The 21,984-nt window shown below is 35.4% G+C and overlaps 1 protein-coding gene across 1 annotated transcript; it reads right to left on the reverse strand.

The window, feature by feature from the left end:
* Positions 1–6,869: 6,869 nt before the first annotated feature.
* On the reverse strand, positions 6,870–8,062 carry LOC115622967 (proteasome subunit beta type-5-like). Its single transcript, XM_030517116.1, has 2 exons — positions 7,883–8,062; positions 6,870–7,825 (listed from the first exon to the last, which is right to left on the reverse strand). Exons 1-2 carry the CDS (start codon positions 8,030–8,032, stop codon positions 7,109–7,111), a joined length of 867 nt encoding a protein of 288 aa, XP_030372976.1. The 5' UTR covers positions 8,033–8,062; the 3' UTR covers positions 6,870–7,108.
* Between the last annotated feature and the right edge of the window lie 13,922 nt (positions 8,063–21,984).

Here is a 21,984-nt window from a genome sequence, read left to right on the forward strand (position 1 = left end):
CTGACAGACAAAAAGACAGATGGGCGCACATGTCTAGACCGATTTGTCTAGTCTTCCTGATAAAGATTTCCCATCATACTCTGCTTAATCCTAATACATATACCCCTTTTATCGTTCGGGTACAGGGAATAAAAGTGACGTAATTAAAAATACATAATTTATGTTAATAACAAGAGAGAACGCTACAGTCGAGCAAGCCCGACAGTGTAATACCCTGTACCCATGTAAACTTCCGTCTCTGAGTTATACAACAGTAGACAATTATATATAAATTATGTGTGCAAAGTTTGGTTTAGGTAGCATTTGAAATGTGGACGTTATTGACGAAATTCTGTACCGGGGGAGGGGGGGGGGTGGGGAAATTCCAAAAAATAAAATAAACTCGTCCTTACTCGGACCTAGGAGAAACTGGATGCCAACTTTGGTTATTCTAGCTTTTATAGTTTCTGAGATCCTCGCGTTCATCCAGACGGACGGACATGTCTAGATCGATTTCTCTCGTCATGCTGATCAAGAATATATATACTTTATGGGGTCGGAGATGCTTCCTTCTGTATTTTACATACTTTGCACAAACCTAATATACCCTTTTTACTCTACGGGTACAGGGTATAACAAGAGAGAACGCTACAGTCGAGCGAGCCCGACAGTGTAATACCCTGTACCCAGGTAAACTTCCGTCACTGAGTTATATGTGCCCATAGCAGCAGCAAAAAGAGGAAGAAGAAGAGCGAACTTGTTGCTGTAGTTTGTGGGGGTTGTACTGGCGAGAATTTGTTTTGCTAATAACTTTTCTTAGAATTGACCGAATTGAATAAATAAATTTTGAACAACAGTAGATAATTACATATAAATTATGTGTGCAAAGTTTGGTTTAGGTAGCATTTGAAATGTGGACGCTGTTGACGAAATTCTGTAGCGGGGGAAGAGGGGGAAAATTAAAAAAAAATAAAATAAACTCGTCCTTTCTCGGACCTAGGAGAATCTGGATGCCAACTTTGGTTATTCTAGCTTTTATAGTTTCTGAGATCCTTGCGTTCATCCAGACGGACGGACAGACGGACGGACGGACGGACATGTCTAGATCGATTTCTCTCGTCATGCTGATTCAGAATATATATACTTTATGGGGTCAGAGATGCATCCTTCTGCATGTTACATACTTTGCACAAACCTAATATACCCTTTTTACCCTACGGGTACAGGGTATAACAAGAGAGAACGCTACAGTCGAGCAAGCCCGACAGTGTAATACCCTGTACCCAGGTAAACTTCCGTCACTGAGTTATATGCGCCCATAGCAGCAGCAAAAAGAGGAAGAAGAAGAGCGAACTTGTTGCTGCAGTTTGGGGAGGTTGTACTGGCGAGAATTTGTTTGGCTCATAACTTTTCTGAGAATTGACCGAATTGAATAAAATTTTGAACAACAGTAGACAATTATATATAAATTATGTGTGCAAAGTTTGGTTTAGGTAGCATTTGAAATGTGGACGCTATTGACGAAATTCTGTAGCGGGGGAAGGGGGGGAAAATTCCAAAAAAAAAATAAACTCGTCCTTTCTCGGACCTAGGAGAATCTGGATGCCAACTTTGGTTATTCTAGCTTTTATAGTTTCTGAGATCCTCGCGTTCATCCAGACGGACGGACAGACGGGCAGACGGACGGACGGACGGACATGTCTAGATCGATTTCTCTCGTCATGCTGATTCAGAATATATATACTTTATGGGGTCGGAGATGCTTACTTCTGCATGTTACATACTTTGCACAAACCTAATATACCCTTTTTACCCTACGGGTACAGGGTATAAAAATAATATAGAAGCTTATGAGAATAATGCTTTCTTTAAAAAAATAAAAATACTTAGTTGGAGCGACTGAGCGATTGAGACTGAAGAAGCAACCTTTATAGGAATACTCAGAATCCATTTGGCTATTCCTCGCTCAGATTAGCGCTTCCTCTTTAGCTGAGTAACTTGGTTAGCTATTAAGAGGACTATATCGTTAAATATCACCTTCACAAAATGAATGCAGGCTCTGCCGGGAAGCCACACTTCTAAGTGTACTGTGCAGTCTTAATAAATAAATTAAGGCACTTAGGGTAGCGATGCCTTTTCATTTTCTCACTGATAAAAATAATAATATTGATCACCAAAAATTGAAAGCCAAGCAAAAAGTGCTTCTGATTCTAGGAAGCTCATTTGATACACTTATTCATTATTCATTTTCACAATTCTTTGAAGTTTCGTTGATAATTTATTATTTTTGTTCGTCACGCAATAATGAACACAAAAGGTGAACATATTTGAAAGCAACATTTGATAACAAATAAATTTATATTTTCTGTTTCTTTTCTCTTGAGTCCCCTTAAGACGCTTTTCCTTTCTACCTCCCATTTGATGATCAAATAACAAGAAAGGAATGCTAAAGTCGAGCAGGCTCAACTCTTAAATACCCTGTACCACCCCACAAAAAATTAATTAAATTAATTTTATTAAATTAATTAATTTAATTTATTTCATTAATTAATTTAATTTAATTAATTAACTAAATTAATTTAATTAATTAACTAAATTAAATATAAAATATTCCATGCATGCATACATACATTTACATTTACATCAGAATCGTGCCTTATGCGTGTTTGTGTACTTGTACATATGTATGTATGTGTGCATTGGGCCTGGTTATATGGCTATAACTTTCTTTCCGATCATTCTATCATAATGAAACTTGGTATACGGATATATAATTACTAACCTAATGTGACTACCAAATTTTAGTTCAAAATTCCAAGAATTACGGGAGTTATAGAAAATCAGTAATAGGGGGGGAGTGGGGGGGCGGATCAGAAAAAATTAACAAACTCGTCCTTTCTCGGTCTCAGGAGAATCTGTATACCAAGTTTGGTTATTCTAGCTCTTATACTTTCGGAGATCCTTGCGTTCATACAGACAGACAGACGGACAGACAGACGGACAGACGGACAGACGGACATGGCTATATCGACTCGGCTTGTCATGCTGATCAAGAATATATATACTTTGTGGGGTCTACCAAGCCTCCTTCTGTGTGTTCCATGTGCACTCGCACAAAACTAATATACCCTTGTACCCTTTGGGTACAGGGTATAAAAAGAGAGCCCAGATTTTAAATGTCGCAGTCCGACTGAAACTCATGTGACAAAATATTTACAATTTATATATGCAAAAGTCCGAGGTTGCTTTCATTTTGTGCAATATTTGCTAACTGGCCAAAATACCATCAAAACGCCAACCCCACAACAACAACAACAACAAAGACGCAAAACGACCAACCGCGACAATAAAATCGCGTCAAACTGTAATTTATATGTGGAACTGACGACTGAAATCGCACAACTACAGCAACAATAAATTCGCAAATATCGCTAAAAACCGCCATTCAGTTTGTCAGAGCATTGTCTGCCTTTCAATTTCAACTTTTGCACATCCACGCCCAGTCTCAATCCCACTCTCCTGTCCGGATCCTTGTCCATGTCCGTCTCAATGTCCACCTCCGCCTCGATGTCCGTGTTCTGTTGTCCGTTTTTCATTTGGTAAGCCGCAGCATGACAGACGCGTTTTGCGGCCAGCTTGGCATATTTTTAAACGATTTTTACAACTTTCGATACTATGCTATATACGACTATGTATGTATTTCAATATTTGCGAACAAAATGTTTTTAAAAAGCGCTTACACATGCTGCCTAGATTGTTACCTTTGCTGTTGTGGGCAGCCAGGACTGTGTTTGCGCAGCTCGTGGCTAAATATTTTGGTTGCATTCGACATGCAACTAACGCAGCACCAGCTGCAGAGCAAAAGCTAACCAAAGATTAGAGTGGTCTCTGGGAGGTGTAGGAGGAGCGTGGAAAAGCGATTGGTATTGTAGCTATTGCAGCTTTCTTTTTTTCCAGTTTTGATTAAAACTGCATGACGAGCAGCTAGATTTAAAGCCAAACGCTTCAATGTAGCTTTAGGCATTGATTAGGTTCTAAACAAATTAATATTGTAAATTTTTTCCATATCCTATAAGAAGAGTCAATTACTACAAGTATTTACTTGAGTGGTCCTTCGTGCAACGTCTTTTGTGTGCAATTTATTAGTTCATTAAGAAATTTTAGTACAAATATATTTCTGAAAACATTGTTCTCCTATTATCGGTTGATTCTGCAGAGAAATAGAAGAAATTTTGGCGAAAAGTTTACTGCAGATGGATAGTAATTACCTCTTGTTTGTGTTCTATAATCTAGGATTATAAACAAAATATAGAGATCAATTAACTGAAACATCTTTAAATCACGTAGGCAAATAAATGAAAAATAAAAACTGTTACATATGGCAAGTATTTACTTTCAGGTAATCCTTGTTTAATACGTGAGAGTCATTTACTAAAGCGGTTCTATTAATCACAATTATTGACTTGTTTCGTCAACTATCTCAAACAGCCGATGTGAGAAAAGAAATCCCACAGCTTAGACTTTCGCCATTATTTGCGAAGCCCTTAAGTTCATTAAAACAAATGGTAGCAGGTTATTGCTATGAGAGATCTTTCTAAAATAACATCAATTTTAAAAATGTACCTTTTCACTAAATTTGGATTTTTAATCAGTTTTTCGAATGGTCGAATGCTCCATTAAAATTCTGCAGTGTGACCAGACAACGCTCACGAATTATGACTCCAAAGAAATCAACTGACAAACTGAATACAATTTTATTTTAGTATAGCCCATCTTTGTTTTAAAAAATTGTTTGAGTCCATTTAACAACAATAGTGTTTTTATGTTTAGGTTGTCGGCAGTGTATTTCGCTCATATGGTCATTGGAAACATTCAGGAATATCAATCGGAATTGGTGAATAACGTGGTTCTCATTTAAGATTTTTACTATGGAGTGCTTTGTGAGACGAGAGATATCGTAATCCCATTGAACCCATGAACATGACTCAGTCCCTTTATGGAATTTGTTGCAGGCACGGCACGCGGTACAAGGCACACACATGAAAATATAAGGACCGAGACGGAGAGATAAACACTTGTTGCCAATTGTGTAAATCACTCAATTAAACTCACATTCCTTTGAACTCGCTGGCGCGCGTCTTTAGATAGTCAAAACATTCGAGGCTGGGTGGAGAAAACAAAACAAGCGTCAGGCAAAGAATCAGTCTGGCAGTCAGTTCGTTAACGATGTGCCTTAATCCCACTGATTGCAGGCATTGAGATGCCCCAGCCGCAGCATTGAAGCGGAATCATTCAGAGGCAGCAACTGCAAATGAATATTCATGTATATAGTATACACATTCAGATACTTGATATGCAAATATGTATATGATATCGGCATTTTCTGGAGCCTATGCCTCACTCTGGGGCTGCTGCTGCTGCTGTTGTTGTTGTTGTTTTTCTCATCATATCTTGGCACAGTTTCACGCACACATGAGCAGCACATAAGCAGCGCACAAATACGATCACAGATTCCGCTTTCAAATACGAGTTATGGAAATACGCAAATCAGAAACGAAAGGTTATGCCAAAAATCTGGTCCTAAAATCTCTTGATGATGTTAAAATTTAGGAATAAGCAAGCCACAAAACTGACGCGCAAAATACTTGCTTAAGATTAAAGACTGTTTTTTGTAATTCAGCAGGCAGGTTTTTGAATTATAAATTAAAATTATTTTTATCTTAAATTTTTAACAATATTTTTCATCCTGCCAACCAATAAGTGTCTCTGACTTGAGAACTCGATAGTAATTGATGGCCAACTGTATTTACTGAAAAATAAAACGAAGATTATTTGTATTAGATAATTTGAAAAGTAAAATAATAGAATACTTGTATTACCCAATTCTGATACTAAGCTAACTCAATAATTGTATAATATACATATCTGTAACCTTTTTTTCTTCCAAATTTTCTAAAACAAATTGTATGTATTTCTTGACGCATTCCAGGCTCGTATAAAATAGGTTTCTGATAGAAACACTTAACACATTTACTGTTAACTTAAGAACTCATAATCAATCTGGGTGGAATCGGAATCAGAACGGAAAATGGATATGAATATAAGTATGTACATGCATAGAGTTATTCACTGTTGCGAATGTTATGTGCTGTGCAAATACAAATAAAGCTCGTGGCACAGAAATTTCTTGTAGCAAGTGACAATATTGTTAAGCTCTAGTTTTTTTTAACATGCAAATATTATCCATAGAAGTTTGTCTGCGAGCGCCTGCTGTTATGCCTTTGTATGCATTCTTTGCATTGTCAGTCACACACACGGACACAAATGTACAAATACACACACACATCTCAAATGATAAATGGATTTTCCGCCTCTACAAACTTCCGATGTCGTCAGCTCTCATCTCTCAGCTGAGGCCATCGCTTGTACGGTTGCCATTTTGAATGGCAGCCATCGCGGCTTTGCGAGCACGTGGTGGTTGTCATTAAAAGTTTATATCAAACATATTTGATGTGCTTCGCTTTTTTATGCCCATAATCTTTCATATGTTTGATCACTTTTCCAATTTCGTCGTATCTAGACAGGAGCTGCAACAGTCAACAAAAAATTAAACCCCCTGGTTCTTTGCCATAAGCTGTTATTTAAGCTTTGTTTAACTTTCTGCATTGTTTCGCATAATGAGCCATAAGTTAAGGTATTTCGACAATTTGTATGGATTTTTATTTAAAAATAACTGAAAATAAATCTGAATTTCGAGAAATGCAAAACGCGAGGGGATTTTTAAGCCAAAGAGGCATTAAGGTTTGGGGAATAGAAATAATTATTATGGAACCTGAAATGGTTGTACAATTTGTTACAAAAATTTGTGATATTTAAATTAATTATGTATTAAAACAGAAAATTCAATATCAAATATAATAAACGCCAAATCATCTGGTCTAGCTATTAGTAGCTTGTTATATAGAAGTAAGTATTTGTGGCATTTTGGGTTTCCATCATTGATGGAAAGTGTTTAGTAATAGAAAACAACAAACAGGTATGCAACTATACATCGTTTCAAATGCTACTGGGCTTGTGAAACGCGAAATAAATATTTGCAAATAAATATATGCAAAGGTAACAACGGTTTTTAAAGCTTCTCTAGGGCAGCCTTCTCGGCGAGCTTCTCCTTTTTGTCGGCCTCATATATTTCGCGCAGCTGCTTACAGTCTGTGTTGGATATATTCTTCCAGCCTTTAGGAGTGATGTGATAAAGACGTACCGTCCCACCTGAGAAGGCGTCAGTGTATGTGGCTTGACAAATAGCACGACGTGCCAAGTCATATGCCTCCTCATCGGTTAGCTCCCATTTGTAGTTTGTATCGAGATAGCTCAAGGCAAAGGTACAGCCGCTTCCCACCGAAAAGCAATTGCCATCCAATCGTACGCCGTCCGAGTCCACATACATTAGCTTAACCCCCTGGCTATCGCAGCCTGCCAGCATCATGCCCATGCTCAGACCCATGCCCCTATATTGGTACGAAACATTGCTCATAATGCGTGCTACGGAGTCCACAGGAAGGCGTTGGCGGAAGCGGAGCTCGTGGAGACGCGTCTCATAAGTTAGCACTCGATGCCAGTAAGTGCAATCGGCAGCACATCCAGCCATTGTGCCCAGCATATAGTCGTTAAGCTCCACAATCTTCCTAACCGTCTGCGAGTTCACATAAGAGCCGGCAGTGGCACGCGAGTCGGCGCACAAAACCACGCCACCCTGATACTTAAAGCCGATGGTGGTGGTTCCATGATCGATCTCCTTGCACACCTCAGGACACTCGTGAAGCAGCTTGGGCAAGGTGTTGTCGGGCTGTGGAAACATTAATCAAAACAAAAGCATTGCCACAATGTATCCGTTCCTTCTTACGTTCGGATAGCGTGGTGCCATCAGAGCATACGGATTGGTAAAGTTGCTTGTGGCCAAGGATAGGTTATGGGCCCCGAACTCCATGGATGTCATGTGATGGCTCTTCATCAAATTCAATTTATCGAAGCCGCAAAGTCTTTCCATAGCCATGATAGGTTACTGTTTTTTTTTTTTTTTTTTGTGTTTCTATATGTTGACTAAAATATGACAGAGATCTATGTTTACTTCGAGCATACTTCTAATATACAAATGTTTTAAGTTAAAACTTTTAACGATTTGTAGGCTTTAAGAAAATAAAATAAAATTTCAAATTGTATTCCCTTTTTATTGCATGTATGTTTGCATTTTTTAAATACCTCAGGATGTACGCAATTTTTAGTTTTGAATTTGCCTATTTTATTAATAATATTTGTGGTTTTTTTTCCTCATAACAAACATAATGCAAATCTTTGCCCATTTACACAAGAGTTTTTATGTTATTTGTTCTTTAGGAGCAATCAACAGTTTGTATAAATAAAATAAATGTTTAACCAAGCATGAATCAATCAATTAAATTAAATGTACATGCCTCACTAGCAACAAAGGCGCCGAAACGAAAATACAAATAATTTTGCATTTCATACACATTTTTAATTAATATTTAATCCCAGTCAAAATAAAGTTTCAATAAACATGAAAACGAAAAGTATTTCAACTGCAAATATACGCATAAGTAGCTATGAGTATGTGACACAAATATTAATTGCCAGCATTATGCTGTTTAAAGCTTTGTCAGGCTTCGTATCAGATCCAGTTTCCACACACGATATTCGAACTCAAACAAATGGAGCTTAAATTTCGAAAAAAAAGACATGATAAAATACCAATCAAAACAAGTAGCTGTGCCTTGAGTTTTGGCCAAATATAATAAAAAATGGGTAAGAAAAAGTCATGACATATGATTAGGAACTTGGAAGAAAATACTTTATGATTTAGTAACAATAGCAAGCAATACACATTTTTGGATACACCGCTTTCCAGCATCTTATTTTTTATTATAGAATTTTGAAATACATTTCTTTAGATAGTATTTGATTTTAAATGTCTTTTTGTGGAAATTTAAAACTTTAATAAAAAGACCCTTTTTAAAATCAAGACAAAAAATCGTTAGCTTTTAAAATGTAGAAAATAATTCAAATATGATGAAACTGAGGAAAAGTTTTTTTTATTTTCTATAATTATTGTAAACATATGTACAGAGTATTTCAAAGTCGGGACACCCGACTTTAGCTTTTTTACTTGTTTTCTTTATGTATACGTATATATATAGTATGTATCGCTTCTATCGTTCATATTCCTACCAACACACATATGGCATTAAGATGATTAAAAATACGTCATGTAAACACAATATCAAAACCCAAAAGGATCAACAAAACATACATTTTTCAAGTAAACGGATTGAATTTCTGCTTCAGCCAACGGCGAGGGCAAAAATCGCGTGAAAATAATCGATTAGAAACCAAAACAAATCCACCCGAGATGTGGAAGTGCCAGAATTCAAGATATGAACAAACTATAGTTAGCTCGGGCAGTAGTTCGAGAAAGTTTACATATTTACAAACCTGTGAGTGTGTGTGTGTGTTTGTGTGGAAATGTGTGTGCATTTTAGAAGCTCGCATATTCAAATTTGGCAGAACAACAAATATGTCAAATATTCGCGAGCTCTGAAATTGTTAAAAACGAGCGACAGACAGACAGACAGACAGACTGTCAGACATGACAGCACTGACATGACAGACATCCGCTCAGCAATCAACGCCATTTCATATTCACACACACACACACAGACACACCCACACATGCACGCTGGCAGACACAGTGATACGTGCCCACTCATATATAAACATTTTAACGTGTTTTCTCGCAGACCCGTTATATTCATGCTGAAAATAAACGCACTTTTTACACCTTTATTTGATAAATTTTGCATAAAGCAAATGCCATGACTGGGTGCTGGGTGTTCAGATCGGTGTTCTCATCGCGTTGTAGTGGTTGGGGAGGGAGGGGGCGGGGTGTGCGGACAAAACGATGTCAAATTGAGTTACACATGAGCACTGCTCGAGTGTGTGTGTGTGTGTCTGTGTGTGTGAGTGTTCGCAATGCTGTTAGCTAGTTTGCTAAGTGCTTGTACGAGCGTGTATTTGTGTGTGTGTGTGTGTTTGTAAAGAAGCTCTAATTAGTAGCTGACACAGATTTTGTAAAACTAAACAGTTCACTTCGAAAATGTCAGCTCGAAATTCGAGATTTACATTTAAATCAGTAGTTAGACTAATTACAAAACGTATACTAGCATATGCATTGGAACTGCGCGCTTTATAATAAATACTTGTATAAATATCGATGCACAATATCTTTAAATATATTTTTTTATGATAATTGATGCAACTAAGTCCACATTTTCTTTTTGGCTATATAAAATAAATCAAACTGTGATCTGTAAGTAAACTATTTCTATTACGCATAAGTAGTATATATCTGATTGTAAAATCTGTAACACGATTTTTAAAATATACAATTTCTAAGGAATTTAATTTAATGTAATTTCATTTCCAATTAAAATGTAATATTACGTGCTCCTTGATGAATTATAAATAATATGTAACTAATGACGAATTTTACATTCAGGACAAATTAAAAAGCAATGAAATTTTTGATTAAAAGCGAAAATATGAAGAGCATTTTAAACAGTTTAAATACTTAAGACACCCAAATTGCGCATTAAATTTGTTGTTGAAAAAAGCTAGAAATGGCAACTGTGTTCGTTTCCTCATCAATTTGTTAACAAAAATATACAAAATAAAAAGCAAACACGACAAAGCGTCTTTTTCACACTGACACAGCACCCACAAACTCTAGTATATTGAATCAAGCTTTAGCATTTTTATTTTATTAAAACTTAACATTTGTTTAACTTGCTAATATGTGGAAATGACGCCCATAATGTGGTGAAAGGTATATTTTTCTGTATTCGCCGCACATCAATTTTAGCGTTAAAATTTTGACAACAAATGCAAATATTACGCATACGCAATGCTGTCATGCGCAGCATTAGCATATATTTCAAACGCATCAAGCGAAGGTTGCATCTCAAAACCATTACATACAAGTATATGATCAAACTATATTAAACTGCGCATCCGATATCCAGTCACATAATAATACAAGCTTCGAGACTGCTCTTGAACTGCACACCAGCATCACCTAACATGGTGATGCGACAGACAATTGCTCCAAGGCCAGGCATCTACTACAACATCATCATCATCAGTATTACATGTAACTAGACATTATTATAATCATTCATTGACAACTGAAGTGATAAACTGAAAGATAGCAAAGCATCATAAAGTCAATTATATAATAACGTGGGCGTCAGCGTCAGCGTCACCGTCGGCGTCATTAGACGGTTCTGGGTGTGCGCCCGACATGCTTGTTGGAATTCATTTACTGTTTGAATTTCAGGCTGATGGTGGAGTGCCCGGCTTCAATAGGCAGAAAAAGCAAACACTCGTACATGGATGAAGCTTTAATTTGGCACGATTGCATCGGCTGTGGTTCTCCTATGGACTGTGTTTACGACTAAACTGATAAGCGGTCGAAAAATTCGTTGTGGCCTAATGGGGAAAAGGATGCAGTTCTTAGTATATAAATGAATCGATTACAAGTTTAACTGTAAAATTATTTCCTATACGGTAACTGAAATATGTATGCATTCAAAGGTATATTTATAAGGTATATAGCAACATCTATGAATCACTGATATAAATGAATAGCGTAACTATCTCGTTGATTAGTGTATTAAACGCTTTAGTTATTTTGTTAGGGATGGATGTCTCAAATGAATAAATCTAAACAAATTATGGACCGCTGCCAAGTATTTTGAAATTAATCTTATTATCCTGAGACTTAATATCTTATAAAAATATCTAAGCTTTCCTCAATTAACAAATGTAATTAGCATTTGCGCCCTATTTTCGTTAGCACATACCAATTAAAATAGAATTAAAGGCCTTTAATAAGTAATTCATTATTCATTCGAGCAAGTAGTTAATTAAACACTTACAATGTACATATAGAAAAAACTGAGATATCACAATAATTGTCTATTCATCTGTTTTTTAATTAATAGTTAAAAGCAGGAGCTTAAATCGTTTTTTCTTCAGCAGAGGGGAAGAGGAATAACAATTTCAAAGTCAGCTGCACACCGCTTTCAGTTGTACTGAAAAGCTAAGCCCATAAATTATAATTGAATTATTTTGAAAATAATGCAACACCCAATTAAAAGTTTAAAAAATACACACGTTTGTATGTATACGAACATAAAATGCAATCAATATTTATAAAAAATGTTTGAAACACAGCAATAAATTTATTTTCCCAAGCAAATATTTCGTTTGATGCTGCAATTTTGAACGACCGGCCTATATCCATTTTTTCTATACACCATCTGTGCATTTTCCATCTTATTTATATACGTGTATTTGAAATGATCGAGGATATAAGCCAGCTTATTGGCTGTCATTAATTGCCTCGTGAAACAAAACTATACATAAAAAAGCACTATGTCCGCGATTTCTGATTGAATGTGTGGTTTTGTGGCTTTTTATGGAACACGTACCATAATTTTTTTTTTTTTATCCACAAATTTAAAAAAGTTGTACCAACCAATGGTTTATTAAATGCATGAAAAGCGCAAACAAGTTGCACAGTTTCAGTGTACACTGCTTTTTTACTTTTACCTATTTTTGTATATTTCACATAAATTCGATTCGTTCAGCTCATGGTAAGCATATTAAATGAATTTTGAATCAATTACATACATAATTAAAAGAACGGAAGTCTGACAAATATTAAACACTTAGCTTTGATACTATGACATTTCATTGACAGATTTACTCTAGAATGGGTAAATATCAACTTTACAATGGACTTTGAAACACCATTTCCAATAAGGTACTTAGACTGTTTTCAAATTTAAATTTAAGCAGTATTCACTGAAAAACAAAATGGTATATTGTTTTTGACTTACATTTCCAACACTTAGAATAGTAGTATAAGTATATACTCGTATTTGAAATGAGATGAGAATTAATCATTACTTCTTCCACAAAAAAATGCTCTCTTAATGATTTAAATGATCCTTCCTTTTATATATGTACTTCGTACAATTTGTATATATTATTGGTATATCAGAAATCATTGATGACAAAAACAGCAATATTATTTGGAAAAAATTATCAACACGAAGCTGAATTTCTCTCTGGCGAACAAATTATAAGCACCACAGCAATTAAAATCAATAAAAATATCCATTCAAATATCAGCTTAGATTATCATCATTATCCAAATAAGATTTTACTTAAAAGCATGCGACACCTAATGGGACTCAATGTCTTGAGTACTTAAAGACACACATTTACATTTGTGCAACGGTAGAAGGACAATCTCTAGAGGTACTCAATATCTTAGGCATTTTAATTGATTGTTGTCGATTTAGATCGCACCAAATTTTAAATTGCGAGTGGCTGCCTCTTAAGTGCCTCATCGTTGTTGCAGTTGAACTTGCAAGCAAATGTGTCCTTCATATGAAAATTCGTTTGCCAAGTATGTGTTCGATTTGGCATTAACTCGAACTCGAACAAGCAATAAATCAAATAAATACGATTTGTCAAAAAGCCATTTTAATCAAAAATATTATTAAATGTAGTCAGAACTAATTTGCCAATAGAAAAATAAGCTAGTTACAGGCTTAAAAGAGAAACTAACCTAATAAATAAGAAAGATAGAACTGGTTTAGTTAAAGCACGACAACAGCTCGAGCATATCCTCGCCTTTTCGTAACACGAATTATACTTATTTAATTATATTATATTTGTATTTTAACAGGAAAGGTAAGTTTTGAGCTCCTTGCACAGTGCCTACCATGCCATTTTTTGTCTAATTTACAACCTCTACCTCTTTATATTTGTGAGTCCTTTCCTTTTAAATTATTAACCCATGCATAAATTAAATTTGCACCTTTCAAGAAAACCGCCTTTTGGAATCAGGAAGTGACTTTTTATATTTTTTATATGCGTATGTATGTTTTCATATTGTTTATATATGTATGTTATACATCTAAATCGTTTTACTTCAATTCGACCGAGCTATAACAATTACTATACAAGTAGACAGGCGGCTAATTAAATTTTTTTTTTATAGTATATGTACAATATATGGTCATGTGATTTTGATTATTTTATGTACGGTAACTGAAAAGTGTATGCATATGAGATAGCAGCATCTACATATGAATCACTGATATAAATGAATAGTGTAACTACCTCGTTGCTTAGTGTATTAAACGCTTTAGTTATTTTGTTAGTGACGGATGTCTCAAATGTATAAATCTTTTTTTACTTCATACATAAACAAATTATGGACCGCTGTTAAGTACTTTGAAATTAATCTTATTATCCTGAGACTTAATATCTAATATCTAATAATATTAAAGCTTTCCTCAATTTACAAATGTAATTAGGATTAGCGCCCTAACTTCGTTAGCACAATCCAATTAAAATTGAATTAAAGGCTTTAATAAGTAATTCATTATTCATTCGAGCAAGTAGTTAATTAAACACTTACAAAATACAGAAAGAAAAAACTGAGATATCAGAATTCATATGTTTTTTAATTAATAGTTAAAAGCGAGAGCTTAAATCGTTTTTTTCTTCAGCAGAGGGGAAAAGGAATAACAATTTCACAGTCAGCTGCACACCGCTTTCAACTTAGTTGTACTGAAAAGCTAAGCCCATAAATTATAATCAATCAATATTTATAAAAAATGTTTGGAACGCAGCAATAAATTTATTTTCCCAAGCAAATATTTCGCTTGATGCTGCAGTTTTGCACGACCGGCCTATATCCATTTTTATACTCTGTACATGAAATGTACAAGAGTATATTAGGTTTCGCGAGCTGAAAAATGTAACAGGCAGAAGGAGGCGTGGCAGACCCCACAAAGTATATATATTCTTGATCAGCATGACGAGACGAGTCGATCTAGCCCTGTCTGTCTGTCTGTCCGTCCGTCTGTCCGTCCGTCTGTCCGTCTGTCCGTCCGTCCGTCCGTATGATCACCTAGATCTCAGAGACTATAAGAGCTAGAGACACCAAATTTTACACAAAGATGCCTTATGTGTGTACGCTATACGAGTTTGTTTTATTTTTTGGATTTTCCCCCCCACTTCCCCCTATGGGGATTTTCCCGATTTTCCATTCGTATAATCGCCTATATCTCGGAGACTATAAGACCTAGGAACACAAAATTTTAGGCCAAGATGCCTTATGTGAATACGCAGAAAATGTATATTTTGGAATTTCCCTCCCTCCCCCCTCTCCACCGCAAATGCGATTTTCTCTAACTCCCGTAATTCTTGGAATTTCGAAAAAAAATTTTGCAAATACCCCCAGTTAGTTATTGTGTCCGTATGCCAAGTTTCACTATGATAGACAGATTTAACAAGAAGTTATAGCCGTAAATATATTTGCTGCTGCAGCGCTGCTCAAGCGCTGCCCGCGACTGTTGTTGATGCTGGTGCTTTGGTTGACTGCACATATGTTTACACAGACACGAATAGATGCGCATAGGCATACATACACTCACACAGACGCAATTGCTATGTAAATGTGCAAATATACACCCTTTACGTGAGTTCGAATACCAAAAGAGGTAAAATATATCAAATTTTTTTTTATTTTCCTAATTTTTTTTTTATTTTGTATAATTATTGTAAACATATGTACAGAGTATTTCAAAGTCGGGACACCCGACTTTAGCTTTTTTACTTGTTTCTATACTGTGCATTTTCCATCTTATTTATATACGTGTATTTGAAATGATCGAGGATATAAGCCAGCTTATTGGCTGTCATTAATTGCCTCGTGAAACAAAATTATACATAAAAAAGCACTATGTCCGCGATTTCTGATTGAATGTGTGGTTTTGTGTCTTTTTATGGTACGTGTTTTTTTTTAATCCACAAACTCAACAAAGTTGTACCAACCAATGGTTTATTAAATGCATGAAAAGCACAAACAAGTTGCACAGTTTCAGTGTGCAGTGCTGTTTTATTTTTACCTATTTTTGTATATTTCACATAAATGCGATTTATTTTAATGTCCTTGGCAGCGCACACATTCTATAGAAATTGTGCAGCAAACTTAAATTAAAAATTTAAATAAAAGCTAAGCGCACACACACTCTCACACCAGTACACACAGCAAGTGTGCACAATTTTCTTTATACTCGTATCTAGACATACACAAAATAAACTAAAACTTGTTCTACTGAGTTCTTTGGCGGCGGCTATAGCCGTTAAGGAACAAGGCTTGCCAAACATGCTGGCAAACCACCGAGCTAAGCCGAACAACGACGACGAGTTATTCAAAGTTAACGCAATGCATGCGCGCTACCTAAGAGTATGCAGCATAATGGTAATAGCGCACACACACACATATATATGCATGCACACGTATGCTTATTATGGCTTATTGCGGCCTACGACTGCTGCAAAATTAATAAACCATAAAACTTGGAGCTAAACGAGTTGTGTGCTTGTTTTTGTGCCTCCCTGCCTGCTTTGTTCGCTAAACACGCACGATAATTAATTAAAAAATTCAGGAGCCGTGGAAAATTCAGAAATCATACGAGACTCTTATGCCTAAATCGGAAATGCAATGCCGGTAAATTGAAGAAACTTATAATACAAATCATATTTGCATGTTATTATGTGTGTGTGAGCTCCGATTTACATTAATTTAATTGCCTTTAAAATGCCATATTCAACAAGCTTAAGCTGCCATATTGATAGCAGAACACTGGTTTTATAAAATGTAAATAAGCTTAAAAAAAAAAAAAAATTAAATGCCGCCTGAAAAGGGTGCAATAGTTTCTCGCCCCTGCTGTGCTGGCAATTGCCATTGGCTCGAAAGATTCCTCACGATGTGGTTGGCGATTATATTGCAACTGCTGCATTGTTTAAACATTTCAGATATATTACTTATTGAGTTGCAACGACAAGACATTGAACTAAGCAGCTGAATTATAAGTTCTGCTTTGGGCTAACTACCTCTGCTCCTTCATTTCAGTTCTATATCAAATATCAATCCTTCTAAAAGTATATAATAAAATGATCGGTACAACCATTGTTACTATATACACATAAAGTATAGCTATCAAAGCAACTAGATGAAATAACGACTTTTTGCTTAAACTTCTCATTTTATTTTAAAAATGTAATGTATGTCTGAATTTATCCTTATAGTAAAAGTTAAGGTGCTTGAAATGAAATCGAAATAAAGCCCAAATGATTATGATTTATAGCACAAATATTTCGTTCTGCAGACACCTATTATTTAATATATAATGTCGATGGCGATTATATTACAACTTGAAATACAAATTAATTAATAACACAATATGTGATTGAAGTAAATGCACGATTTTAAATTTCAGCTTGGCTAGCTCCTAAATCGATTCTTCAGTTGATGTAGATTTCCAGATAGCTTCCATATTTCAGTTCTGTTTTAATATCAATCATTAAATACATCTGTATGTTATTTCCTCGAAAAACTTACATAATAAGCGATCACTCATATTTATTTTCTGTACGGCAAGCACGTGTGTCTTGCATTATTGTAATAACGACCTGGTCCACAGGCATCATCCCTACTGGTGTCGCGACTAAACAAAAGTATCACCGCGAAGGTAAGATACGTGCAGCAGTGAATAAAACGCATCGTGAGGTTTCAGAATAGGTTCCAGAATACTTTTACTGCTGACATCAACAGCTATTTAAGAAGGCTGCCATTCGTTCAACTCATGTTATATCATCAAGCATATTAAATGCATTTTGAATCAATTACATACATAATTAAAAGAACGGAAGTCTGGCAAATATTAAACACTTAACTTTGATACTATGACATTTCATTGACAGATTTACCCTGGAATGGGTAAATATCAACTTTACAATGGACTTTGAAACACCATTTCCAATAAGGTATTAGACTGTTTTCAAATTTAAATTTTAGCAGTATTCACTGAAAAACAAAATGGTATATTGTTTTTGACTTACATTTCCAACACCTAGAATAGGAGTATAAGTATGTACTCGTATTTGAAATGAGATGAGAATTAATCATTACTTCTTCCACAAAAAAAATGCTCTTTTAATGATTTATATGATCCTTCCTTTTATAAATGTAATTCGTACAATTTGTATATATTATTGGTATATCAGAAATCATTGATGACACAAACACCACAATGCCACAATATTATTTGGAAGAAATGATCAATACGAAGCTGAATTTCTCTCTGGTGAACAAATTATAAGCACCACAGCAATTAAAACCAATAATAAACAGAGTGTTTGCGGCAATAATCATTCAAATATCAGCTTAGATTATCATCATTACCCAAATAAGATTTTACTTAAAAGCATGCGACACCTAATGGGACTCAATGTCTTGAGTATTTAAAGCCACATATTTACATTTGTGCAACGGTAGAAGGAAAATCTCTAGAGGTACTCAATATCTTAGGCATTTTAATTGATTGATGTCGATTTAGATCGCACCAAATTTTAAATTGCGGGTGGCTGCCTCTTAAGTGCCTCATCGTTGTTGCAGTTGAACTTGCAAGCAAATGTGTCCTTCATATGAAAATTCGTTTGCCAAGTATGTGTTCGATTTGGCATTAACTCGAACTCAATTGAAAAACACTTTCGGTTTTGGCCTTAACCAATTAGTAAAAGCTAAAGCAAAGTTCTAAATCAAATAAATACGATTTGTGAAAGAGCCATCTTAATCAAAAATTTAATTAAATGAACTCAGTTTGTAGTTCTTTGAAACAAAAGTCATACAAGTTCCTACAGAATCCACTATTTATAAATGCACGTACTATGTTATATAGGAGGATGTGAACACGGACTTTTAAGCTTTGGTGAACAAATCACCATCAATACAGTCAAAGAGATCAGTTCCTTTAGAAAATCCATTTTCAAATATGAAGCTTTTAGTAGCTTTGTTTCTTTTTGTAGACATCAATTACTTGAATGCCGTGTAGTGTGACATATTGATTGTATGTTTTCATAATCTTTATATATGTATGTTATACATCTAATCATCAATCATTTTAGTTCAATTCGACCGAGCTATAACAATTACTATAGATAGACGGCTATTTAAATTTTGTCTATTATATGTACTATATAGGCATGTGATTTGCTGCTTTATAACCAAATTTGTTTCACGTTTTGCCCATTTACGATTGCTCTTGCTCTAGTGCTTTTCATCAATTAAGCAGAGTAAGTATGAGAGAAGTCAAGTCGAAATACTTGTCTAGACACTTAACCTGACTTTGGCGCCAATGCTGAATGCCAATCTCGGATCAGCTGAACCATAAAAATCACTTCGAAAAACTGGTGGCATCATAAATTAACAGTCAAAACTAAATGTGCCTTAACGCAAACGATTTTTAATGAGATATGCGTGCAATAGCTGAGTTCTTGTAGTTTTTCTGGTCATGTGCTTTATGTCGGCTTAGAGTTTCATGTTTTCGCCCGTCGTCTAGACCAATTAATAATATTTCGTGTCAAGTGGAAAATTAGACAAAAATCCACAACGATAAATGCCGAAGAACCGCGCTTGCTCTTTGGCCAAGCTGGCCCGGGAAAATCCTGGTCATTTGTTTATTGGCACACAAATGAAAAGGCAACGCTCTTGGGTCTCTGCTCTTGTCATGGGCTAAACTGAGATTAATACGCTGATTACGCAAAGTAAGCGCTATATTTTAATTAGTGGCAAGTCAAAGAGAGCGCTTACAAAAGGCTTTGTGAATGACTAACCTTGGCCTGGCTAAGACCGACTAACCAAATGTTTTCCTAACGCTTAAAGCGCACAGGCAGCTAGTCTTTAAAAGTCAGGCCGAACTCGCAGTTATGTAGAGGCCCCAACCTTGGCTCTATCATGAAATTGCGTAGCAATTTTTTGTGTTTGCCGCTTCTTTTAACTCAATTAGCTGACGTGCATCAGGCAATAAAGTTGTAACTGCTGTGACGACCTTGCGTGAAGCACCCACCAGACCCCTCTCCCTCCCCCTCTCATTTCGCGCAATGCTCAGGCAAGCGAAATATGCAAAAAAAAAGAATACATGAAACGCTTTAGCTTAAATGAATTTATCACGTGCCGAAATAAAACGCTTGCCACCCGCTGTAATTAATTGAATTCTAGCAGCAGGCTCTTAAAAGCCGGCTGCGATATAATGGCCGCTGCATAGTTTCAACAAAGATAAAGTTAAAGCTTAAATTTAATTTCCAGCAAACACTTGACACACTCATCACACACACACAGACGCAGTCCGCTCTATCAACTTACAGTTAATGCTGCCTACTTACAGGCGTCTTCCATAATGCCTGCCAAGCCATCCGCAACGCCTGTCGTTATTGTGATGCCTGGTAATTATGGCCTTGTGGAGTGCCGCATGAGCTGTCAAAAAGGAGAACTGACAGAAAAGCTTCAAAATAATCAGTCAGCACAAAAATTGTAGCTCGTGCTTCATATTACATGCTGTTTTACTTTTCTTTTGAGCACTTTTGTTTGCTTCTTATGCTGTCACCCAAATGTAATGATACATGATGCGAACATATATCCCAAGTGCTATGAAACATTGCCAAGAGATTTCGATTTCACACTTGTTCAGTGTTACAAGTAAAATCGATGCTGATCACAACTGTGCATAGTGCTTTTCAGCTGTAAACACCTGTTTTACACGCATATTGGTAAAAAAAAGTGTCAAATTCATAATGGGATTTCATTCGTGTATTCATACAATAGGCCTGCTTTCATATAAAAATCATTTAATGGGAATGAAAAGTGAAATTATTGAACAAAATAATATAATTATAATGTAGATGAAATATATAAAGAGGCAGATCTTAATTCTGTCGCAAGTATTAAGAAAATGCAATCACTTCTGCAATCGATACTAAGAGAAACAAGGAACGTATTAACTCCCCAAATTAAATATATTTGAACTAGCTAGAAGGTTGAGGTAATCGCTTGATAGTGAAAGCGCTTGGTATACAAATATTAATATCAGACTTCTACTACATGTCTCGATTATTTGTAACCCCTATAATTTATAGAAATAATTTTTCTACGCTTAAGTAAGTCACATTTGGGTTATGTGCAAGCTGGCTGATTTGTATATGAATAGTAAATACAATAATACGATTAATTATAAAGAAGCCAAGCTTAGCGAGTAGAGAGAGTTCCTTCATTTGTGTCCCGAATAAGGTTAATAAAACTAAGTATTTCAATAATTGTATCAATTCTGTTATATTAAATAACAGAATCTACTTATATTGAGTCCATATAGATATCGCTTTCATGATACGAAGAACCCAAAGTTTAAATATTTAGATACAGAAGCATGATTAAATTATGTCAAAGTTATCAAAAAATGTAATAATTGGCTACCTAGGATGGATCTGAAATAAAGATACCAGTAAAATAGTCTACCAGGATTACTTCACTAATATTGGTCATTTCTAAATATTAATTAATAAACGCCAAATTATGAAGTTGGCTCACTTTTTTTAAACAACTACACAATTTTTGTATTTTATTTCTGTTTATACTATAATTCGACACGGCAATCAATTAATTCCACATCTACTTTATCTTATCATCCAGAGTAGTAGCATTATTGCGCCTAGAATCCATTAAGGCGAAATGTCACCTCTGAAATCAAAACTCATTTTAAAAAACTTGTGGATACCGTTAGACGCTCGCTAGGGCTTTTATGTGTGTCTGCAACAATAAAACCGAATGTTAAACTTTAGTGCGTAACTTTTTTAATTGTTGTTGCTGTTGTTGTTTGACGGTGTGGGCTTCCCATGTCTGCTAATTTATGCATTAACATTTCCCTGGTCCTTCATTTTAATGGGTTCGCTTGTGTTTTGATGGCTGTTGTTGTTGTGTTTCAGGTGGCATATAATTGCATTTTATGTAAA

The sequence above is a fragment of the Scaptodrosophila lebanonensis genome, unplaced genomic scaffold (genome assembly GCF_003285725.1).
Source record: "Scaptodrosophila lebanonensis strain 11010-0011.00,11010-0021.00 unplaced genomic scaffold, SlebRS2 tig00000043-arrow-pilon, whole genome shotgun sequence".
Lineage (NCBI taxonomy): Eukaryota > Metazoa > Arthropoda > Insecta > Diptera > Drosophilidae > Scaptodrosophila > Scaptodrosophila lebanonensis.